This window comes from Arachis stenosperma, chromosome 2, assembly GCF_014773155.1.
Source record: "Arachis stenosperma cultivar V10309 chromosome 2, arast.V10309.gnm1.PFL2, whole genome shotgun sequence".
Taxonomy (NCBI): Eukaryota; Viridiplantae; Streptophyta; class Magnoliopsida; order Fabales; family Fabaceae; genus Arachis; species Arachis stenosperma.
In genome coordinates, this window is record NC_080378.1 from 4959912 (window position 1) to 4969537 (window position 9626).

Here is a 9626-nt window from a genome sequence, read left to right on the forward strand (position 1 = left end):
CAATTTTTAGTTCATGGTAATTCGTAACTTCAAATTCGATTTATTGAAAAATATGGAAGATAAGTATCACAGATAGCAGTGACTTTTAGCTACAAGTCTATCTACAACTACAAAGTGAAAGAAAAGGAAATTTATTACGTAATTCAGATAAGAATTAATGGATTGTATCTATTTAAGTAATTATATTATTAGGAAAAAATTGAAAGAAATGCCCCGAAAAGTGAGCAAATTAAAACACTTTGGGATTTTAAGATCCTTTGTCGTGGCCAAGCGCAAAGACAATGGAATCCAGGAACTAGGAGGATATTGTTGATCTGAAAGAAGCAAAGAGCGCAACGAATGGTGTTCAGTTGATGACATGGTTCCAAACACAAACAGAAAGAGATATACAGTTTGCAACCGCACAATGGTCTGTCTGAAGGAGTTGAAAATCAAGGGATACAAGGGTACAATATTTTCAAATTGGGTTGGACATTGTTCCTACTTCTTTCTTACTGAAACATGACACGTGTATCTCTGAAGTATTGCAACAATTGCTGCATTCTGCCTCAGCTTCCTCAACAACGTTTGATGGCAACAACGTTGCAAGCAGAAGCATGAACAAATTTGGCCCAAATTTTCCCACACCCCCACTTTTCACATCAAAGAGGACATATTTTTCTTGGTAGATATTTCTGAGCATGTAATTCTCTGATCTTCATGTTTCCCATGTTACCACAATTAAACACACAGATGCATAAATTTCCGTACATCAACTGATCAACGTATGTCATTTTCAGGTTCACCATCACTGATTAAGGTTATATTTTGTGAGGATACTAACACTGTAGAAACATTATCCAATCAATTGTACTGAACCTATAGTATGTGCATAGCCTCAATTTTTTCACATATATAAAACTTTCAAAAGCATGGTAGTAGATAAAACAAACATTGCATTAACCAGATTCCTTAGAAACATGCACATAAAAAAATGATATAACACCATTAGTTCCAAACCTACAATTTGCTTTGAATAGGGATCTAAAATCTCAATAATCTTTCACTGCAAATTCCACTAGGAGGAAAAACGCTTTCTTGACCCGTGCAAAGAGCAAGGTAGCTATGTAGTTGCATTGTTTTTTCCACAACTTATTGACATAGAAGATGAATAAGCAGCTGTGAAAGCTACAGAATGTTCACAAGGAAAAAAAACAAGGGAATAAATTTATGGACACTAAATCTAAGAGTTTCTAAAAAGAAAGAAAAATAACTATGATCTATCATCTCTGCATCCCCTTGCCTACAAAAACGAAAAACCAAACGGTCAAATGGATATTATACTGTTATCAAACTTCAGTCTGATATTCGGAACTCGACTCCTAGAACGTCCTTCACCACCTCGTACGTTACAAATGCGATTGCTATGGACGGCACCACCTGCAAAACAGCAAGTTGAAGAATGTTACAATGCAACAAGAGTAAGGCCACTAAAAGGATTGTATCTCGAGTATATTAGATGAGACTGACCTTTACAGAATTCGGCACCAGACCCTTGTATAATGCACCAAATCCCTCGTACCGAACAGTTTTCCTAAATGCATCTATCATTCCAGTGTATTCGAGCGGGACCTTGCCTCTTCCATCCCCAGCTACAACAGAAGCAGCATGGTTCCAGCCCACCATCTGCATTCTTCGACGAATGACGTCGAGAGGATAAGCAACAGTTTGTCCAAAAGTTCCAGCAACAGCACCACAAGCCAGACGTGTTGTCACACTCAACTCAGAATCTTGAGCTAGACCAAACGGTTTGGATTTGATTAACCAATCTTTTAAAGACTCGTAGACAGCAAAGTTGAGACCCACATAAGGAATCTGGAAAAATAAGAGCAAGAATATCAAGTCAACTACATGTGAGAAACGTGTTCGAGAAATTGTGGCATAGTAGTCTAACATCCACAAATAAGCAAGGCCAAAAAAATATCAGCAAATACTTTTAGAAGTTTACATAAAGAGCTTTTAAAATAAATTGAGAAAAGGCTCACCCCACTAATATAATTTATTAAGAGCTTAGTTAAGGATCTTAAATTAATTTAAATTTAAAAGAAAAGTTAACAGATCCAAGCATGAAATTGTCAAAAACAAAGAGGTCGAGGTAGAAACATCTGATGTAACATAAGTTTATTAATTCATAATGATATCATCTTTGAAAAAAGAACATGGGATGAAGTTCTCTTCCATGTATATGATCATGGTCACACTCATCAACTATAAAAAGAGAATACATATTCTTAAATTACTCACAACTCCAATTACTGAAGGTAGCCAACCCTTGTATAAAGCACGTGGACCTTCTTCCCTAAGTACGGTAGACAGAGCATGGAACATTCCTCTATACTGATAAGGGGATTTCTCAGTCTGCAAGCAGAATACCAACATGATGTCAAATAAACCGCAAAGGGCAAGGGTAAACTTAACACAATTCGACTCTCCAATTAATCATACAGCAATTATAGGAGGTATTACCTTCATGGATTTTCGACTAACAATTTAGCTCAAAAGTAAAACGTGTTTGGTAAAAAATAAAAAAGAATGGAAAAAGTTTACCTGTACAGTTATCCTGCCTCGAACCATATCCATTGGATAAGTTGCAGACATGGCAATTATTCCAGCACATGCTCCAGCTCCAAGTCGTAAAACAGGAGTCAGCTGAGCATCCTCTGCAGAAAGTATAATGAAAATTGCTGAGTGACTATATGGCTTTTAAAACCACCAAATTTTTAAACAATTGCCAAAGATGAATAGATGATGAAGCTCATTTCCGCTAGTGCTGTCATAAGTACAAGATTATTTTTCAAAATGATGTTCACTCAATTGCTGAATGCAGTATAAAAGGAAACTATTGCTACTGAATGGAATAAATGAGAATCTTGAAAAGGAAGAGGGTTACTGAAGAATGTATTACAGAAAAGAAAAACCACTTTTGCATCAAAAGAGCCATTAAAACACTTGTGCTAAAATTATTCACTTCCCGTACAGAATTGAGTAATTAAACAAGCCATTAGTCTCAGCTGGCGTAAAATAAGACCAGATTTTAAAAAGAGATTCATAATCTAAACCATTTCACAAACTTTCTACTACAAAAAATAAAACTAAAAAATTTTAAGCTAACAAGTTATTCATAAGAAAAAATGGTAAAAAATGAATGTACCATTTCCAGTTTGCTGCCTATACATATAGAGTATACCCCTGTCAAAACAGCAAGAAACAATCAGAAAACAGAGTTAAAATATTTGAAGTGAATGCACTTAAATAATTCAACAATGTTAGCCGCTGCTGGCAGCAGTGAACCTATTTAAATGAACCCGTGCCCTTGAGGTCACACGAAGACAATTCAACCATTACCACAAGGCGCCCTTTCTACTATCATTTAAAGTTGATTTGCAAAATGCTCCACTTTGAATAGTATGCCAACAAAAATAATGCCGAATAAAAGAACAATCAGCCAACCATTCCTTTGCTTCTAAAATAAAACTTACTTAGAAGCTTGCTCATAACTGAAGAACTTCACTGCAGAGTTAGGGACAATCCGAGCACAATTAGTACCATTCCCTTTGAACAGTCCACGAAAACCTTCAGTTCTCCATATATATTTCAGGCCTTGGACTGTTCCATTGTATTTAATGTTATGAGGATTCTGGACCTGCATATCAGCAAGGCCCAGCAAAATCAAACGAATTAGAATACACCCCGGCCAGATTAGTTGGTATCCAATGAACTTCGGATACTGCTGTAGCAAAATGGTTAAACTAACCTGTAGCAAAATCTTCAACCGTTCTAGTGGGGCAACTGCTGTTCGTGATCTGCATTGATAATCGAAAGAAGCTTCAATTTATATAAAAGTTATTAAAACTATTATCAAATAGGATCCAGGAACCAACACGAAGTTGGTTGAGTGGTTAAGCAAATTCATTCCCTTTCTAGTGATCACGTATGAGATCTAAAGATGCAACAACAACAAAAACACCATGTAGGAAGAGGCAACTAAGGTTCCCTAAACTAAAATTCTTAGTAATAAGATCCGAATATCAACTGAAAATTAAGGAATTATTAGCAAGACATATAGTTCCCATGAGAATCTCCAAAAACAATGAATATTTTATTGCAAATTCACAAAATTTGTAGTAGTTCTTCAATCATGATCCAATCCAAACCTAATAAAAGGGACAGTGATATATAACCAAGAGCACAGTCAGTACTACTTCCCAAATGAACAGCATCGGTCATATCAATTCAACACATCATATTACTCACAAGATCCCGTTAAATACAATTTAAAAAAAAACAATAATTTCCCCTAATTATCGGTCTATGAAATTTTAAAAATAAATAATTTGGTATCACAGAAGCCAGATGCTTCATTGTTCCCAGACAAATGAAACAATGAAACATCAAAATCGTTCCTTCGAGAAACCTAACAACAACAAAGCATCAAAATTCAAACAAAAAAACAACAATACTTCCAAAATCCAATCAAACTATTATCATTAATTAATTATATTCAATCAATTTTAGCATAAAAAAATAAATAAAGAGGTGAGAAACGGAACTGACACTCCTCCGGCGACTCCACCGGCGATAAGGGACTTGCAGATGGTGGTGAAGGCGTAGGAAGGAGCGGCGGCGGCGGTGACGACGCCTTCACGACTAGCGAGCTTAGCTTCCTCAGCCAGAGTAACGATCTTTTTGACTGCAGATTCACCGCTCTTCACATCTTCCGAAGCCATACACAGAAGGGATCGATTCTCTCTCTCTCTCTCTGTGTCTCTCTGAGTCTCCGATGGTTGTGGTGGATCGGCGGCGTCGAAGGTTGGTAGCCGAACGATAAAGTCAGAGAAAGAAAGAGTGAGCTCACAAGAAATTCCTACTCTTACACTCTTCACTGCCACGTCATCATCCTCTTTTTTTTAATTTTATTTTTATTATTTCTTTGATTAATTATTTTGTTGAAAGCAAGTGGAGTCTTAACAAATATATATAATCTAAAAATATTTATTCTATATACTAAAAATTTTACTAATAATTATATAATCTAATGATTCATTATTGTTAAAGAATAATAAGTCTATTATAATTTAATGGGTAAAGTATGATTTTGTTTTCGAAATTTATTATAATTTTTATTCTTCAAAAATTTATATATTAAATAGATTGATTTTATGTTATTTTAAAAAATAATTAACTCATCATCTTATAGTGATATTTTTAAAAACTTAATTATTTCATTGGATTAACCGATTAGGCTGTCTATAAAGAAAGAAAATAGAAAATAATTGGCCTCTCGCTAGATTCGCTCTCCTTATTGTCCAAAGCTCGCTGGTCAAGCAATGCGGATTAAAGGAACTTTTTTTTTTATGATCTCAAAACTTTAGTGTAATCCAATATTTTTGGCGAATTAAGAGGCCAATCCAGCATACTACAACCCATTTGGTATCTCTACTTGTAACCCATTTGCTATCTCTACTTGTAATTGGTAAAAATAATTTCTTTGTTGCCAAACGGCTTAGCACTTTGGGAAGGAGGGTTATCATCCATGAATTTCGGATATTTTGCTAAGTTATTGGTCGATGTGTCAAAACACATTTTGAATATGATATTTATTAATATTTATTTAACATGTGTGTTTATTGTGTCTAATCGTATCTTAATAAAAAATTAAAAAAAAATCAGATATGTGTAGACACATTTACATATCATCACGTGTCAGTATGTCTAATCTTATTTTTAACGTATTTTCTTAAAATAAATTTAGATACATTATATATTATTATTTATTAAAACAAAAAATATTTTAAATACTTGATATAATTAAAATAAGATATTGAAATAATTAAAAAATTAACTTATATTTTAATATCAATAAAATATTAAAATATCATTATGATTTATCTAAAAAATACTTTTATTTTATATGTATATGTTACAGCCCGGCCCAAAATGGGTCACGGGCCGAACCGACCCGGTAACCACCCGACCCGAACGGTCGGGTAGAAAGCATCCAGCTGTCAACCCGGACACGCGTCCTGGACAGCTGTGGTAGGAAGCTTCCATCATAATGGGCTCTACCTTTGGGGGGCCACGCCTGACACAGTATAAATGGGGAGGGTCCTACCCCTCCCCCAAGGTACGTCACAGATACCACCTACCCACTTTTCGCCTACGCACTGACTGACTAGAGCGTCGGAGTGTCTTTGCAGGTGACACCCCCCATCTCTCCACAACGAGACCTTGACTGCTCGGTTGGACCACCTCCAGCATCGTCACAGAACCAGGCACACACCACCAACTCCAACCACTACACGAACCATCTGGTACACGACTAACCGTACATTGGCGCCATCTGTGGGGAATGACCGAAGCTAAATGGAGATCGTGCCGGGTCCAGGAGACCACGGGCGCGCAGCAGCCTCCGAGGGGGCGGCCTCTGTCGCCTTGCCTCGTGAGAGATTAAGATCCCCTCCCCGACAAACCGGGTTACAGTCGAGAGCTCAGGAGAGGCGCCCCTTCGGGGGGACGGGCAGTGACAGTGCCCGAATAATGCAGGAGCTGCGCCACAGGGTACAGAACCTGGAGCGCCAACTAGCAGATCAGGAGCATCGTCAGCAGACCTCCGACCCTGACTACTCTCAGTCCCCCGAGAGCCGGGGAAGAACCTCCAGCCGAAGCAGTCGCTCCCGGCACACCTCTATACCGAGATCAGAATCGGAAAGTAGTCGGGAGGAGCGGGAACGCCTGGGGCAAACGAGCGTGTGTCATGCGACAGGATCGCGAAAACGGAGCAGGAAGGCCCGAGAGAACACGACAACCCGTCATCAGAGGCGCCACCCCATTCCACCGTTCCATCCTCGAGGTCCGGTTGCCAAGACACTTCGACAAACCAACGGACATGAGGTATGACGGGACACAGGACCCGCAAGAGCACCTAACGGCCTTCGAGGCCCGAATGAACCTCGAAGGAGTGGGAGACGAGGTAAGGTGCCGCGCTTTCCCGGTCATCTTGGCAGGCCCAGCGATACGGTGGTTCAATAGCCTCCCGCAGGGTTCTGTAGCCGGCTTCTCGGACATCAGCCGCGCCTTCTTGGCGCAATTCACTACTAGAATCGCAAAGGCAAAGCACCAAATCAATCTCCTCGGCGTGACCCAACGCATCGGGGAGACGACCAGGAAGTATCTAGATCGGTTCAACGACGAATGCCTGGAAATTGAATGACTAACCGACTCTGTGGCCAGCCTTTGTCTGACGAATGGCCTTCTTAATGAGGATTTCCGAAAACATCTCACCACCAAATCGGTTTGGACGATGCATGAGATCCAGACCGTAGCCAAAGAATACATAAATGATGAAGAAGTCAGCCGAGTCGTGGCTGCCAACAAACGGCAGCCCTCCTACAATCAACCCAGGCAACATCGTAACGGAGAAAGGCAGAAGGAGAAGGCCAGAGACGGGGGTTCGAGCAAGGCACCCAAACTGTTTCCCCAGGTAGGAAAATTCACCAACTACACCCCGCTCACTCTCCCCATCGTGGAAGTGTACCAGCAAATTGCCGAAAAGGGAATATTGACGAAACCCCGACCTCTGAAAGACCGTACAGGGGGGAACAAGAACCTCTACTGTGATTACCATAAAGGCTATGGGCACCAAACACAGGACTGCTTCGACCTGAAAGATACGCTAGAACAAGCCATCAGGGACGGTAAACTGGCCGAATTCTCCCACCTTATCAGGGAACCAAGGAGACGACATCGTGATCACGATGAAGATGGTAAGACCCGGTCGACGAAACGGCGGCAAGAACTAGAAAACAACGATCACGGCCTCACCATAATAAACATGGTGACCGCCAAAAACACAACGCCAAAGTCGAGGTCTGCACACAAGAAAGACGCCAAAGTCCTGGCAATTTCCTCCTCGCCGGCGCAAAGCTCCAAAAGGTCTCCAACTATACCCTTTGGGCCAGAGGATCATTGGTTCAACGAGGTCCTGAGAACCCACCCATGGTTATTACGGCTAGGGTGGGAACCGGCCTCGTCAAGCGAATCCTTGTGGACACGGGGGCAGACTCGAACATTATGTTCCGCAACGTGTTCGATGCGCTGGGCTTACGAGACGCCGACCTCATGACTCACCAGCACGGTGTCATAGGCTTGGGTGACCACTTCATCAAGTCGGACGGGATAATATCCCTCCCGAGTTTCGTGGGACAAGGACAAGAACGGAGATCAATAATGGCCGAGTTTGTGGTTCTACGGGACTCCACTGCTTACAACATCATCATGGGGAGGAAAACGATTAATGATGTTGAAGCGGTAATCAACACGAAGGTGTTGGTTATGAAGTTCGTTGCAGATGACGGATCTGTAGGATCCATAAGAGGAGATCTGAAAACGGCAGTCGCTTGTGACAACGCCAGCCTCTCCTTGAGAAAGAAATCTAAAGAAGCATCCGGAGTGTTCCTTGCTGACTTAGATGTCAGAGTTGACGACAAGCCCAGACCAGAACCAGAGGGAGACCTGGAAAAGTTCAGGGTTGGTGACATGGAGGAAAAGTTCAAGTTTATTAATAGAAACCTCCCACATGAACTGAAAGAACCTCTACTAGAAATGACACCAGCCGATATGCCGGGAATAGACCCCCAGGTCATGTCCCATCACCTGGCTGTCAAGCCGGACACCCGTCCAATGGCCCAAAGGAGAAGGAAGATGTCGCAAGAGAGAGCTGAGGAGGTGGCCAGGCAGACGGCTAGCCTCCTAGAAGCAGGTTTTATACGAGAACTAGACAACTCGACCTGGCTGTCAAATGTAGTTCTGGTAAAAAAGCACAATGGAAATGGAGAATGTGCGTAGACTATTCTGACCTCAACAAGGCGTGCCCCAAGGACTGTTTTCCCCTTCCCAACATAGATGCACTCGTTGACGCGGCGGCAGGGTACCGGTATCTGAGCTTCATGGATGCCTATTCTGGCTACAACCAAATACCAATGCACCGACCCAACGAAGACAAGACAGCATTTATAACACCTAGGGGAACCTATTGCTACAAGGTTATGCCATTCGGCCTGAAAAACGCAGGGGCAACATATCAAAGGCTGATGAACAAAATATTTGGCAACCTCATAGGCAAGACAGCGGAAGTCTACGTAGACGACATCCTCGCAAAGACTACATAGCCTGACGACCCCTTGAGCGACCAGGGAAGTGTATTCGCATCTCTCCGACAACACGGCATGAGGCTCAACCCTCTCAAATGTGCTTTTACCATGAAAGCTGGAAAGTTCCTAGGATTCATGATAACCCAAAGGGGAGTAGAAGCCAATCCCGAGAAATGCCAAGCAATACTCCAAATGAAAAGCCCGGGCTGTGTCAAGGACGTCCAGAGGCTGGCAGGCCGCCTTACCTCGTTATCCCGCTTCCTCGGGGCTTCGGCAGCAAAGGCCCTACCCTTCTTTAATTTGATGAGAAAAGGAATAGCATTTGAATGGACCCCTGCATGCGAGGAAGCGTTCAGACACTTCAAGGAAATCCTAGCAACACCCCCTATGCTCGGGAAGCCCAAAACCGGAGAGCCACTATACCTATACCTAGCCATA

At 41.5% G+C, this 9626-nt stretch overlaps 1 protein-coding gene across 2 annotated transcripts; it reads right to left on the reverse strand.

The window, feature by feature from the left end:
- Positions 1-938: 938 nt before the first annotated feature.
- Positions 939-4888, reverse strand: LOC130962069 (mitochondrial adenine nucleotide transporter ADNT1-like). 2 transcript variants are annotated; one of them, XM_057888157.1, is made up of 8 exons: positions 4594-4888; positions 3794-3842; positions 3519-3682; positions 3191-3228; positions 2587-2699; positions 2284-2397; positions 1510-1854; positions 939-1419 (listed from the first exon to the last, which is right to left on the reverse strand). In XM_057888157.1, the coding sequence occupies exons 1-8, from the start codon at positions 4764-4766 to the stop codon at positions 1336-1338; spliced, it is 1080 nt and encodes a 359-aa protein (XP_057744140.1). In that variant the 5' UTR covers positions 4767-4888; the 3' UTR covers positions 939-1335. The 2 variants fall into 2 exon arrangements, with proteins under 2 accessions (XP_057744140.1, XP_057744141.1); XM_057888158.1 differs by having other exon boundaries at positions 4590-4829.
- Between the last annotated feature and the right edge of the window lie 4738 nt (positions 4889-9626).

Coding starts and splice junctions, on each gene's coding strand:
- LOC130962069 (XM_057888157.1), bottom strand. CDS start 4,766: ATGGCTTCGGAAGATGTGAAGAGCGGTGAATCTGCAGTCAAAAAGATC. Junction 3,843..4,593: donor GGTGGAGTCGCCGGAGGAGT/GTCAGTTCCGTT, acceptor TTATCAATGCAG/ATCACGAACAGCAGTTGCCC. Junction 3,229..3,518: donor AGTTATGAGCAAGCTTCTAA/GTAAGTTTTATT, acceptor CTGTTTTGACAG/GGGTATACTCTATATGTATA.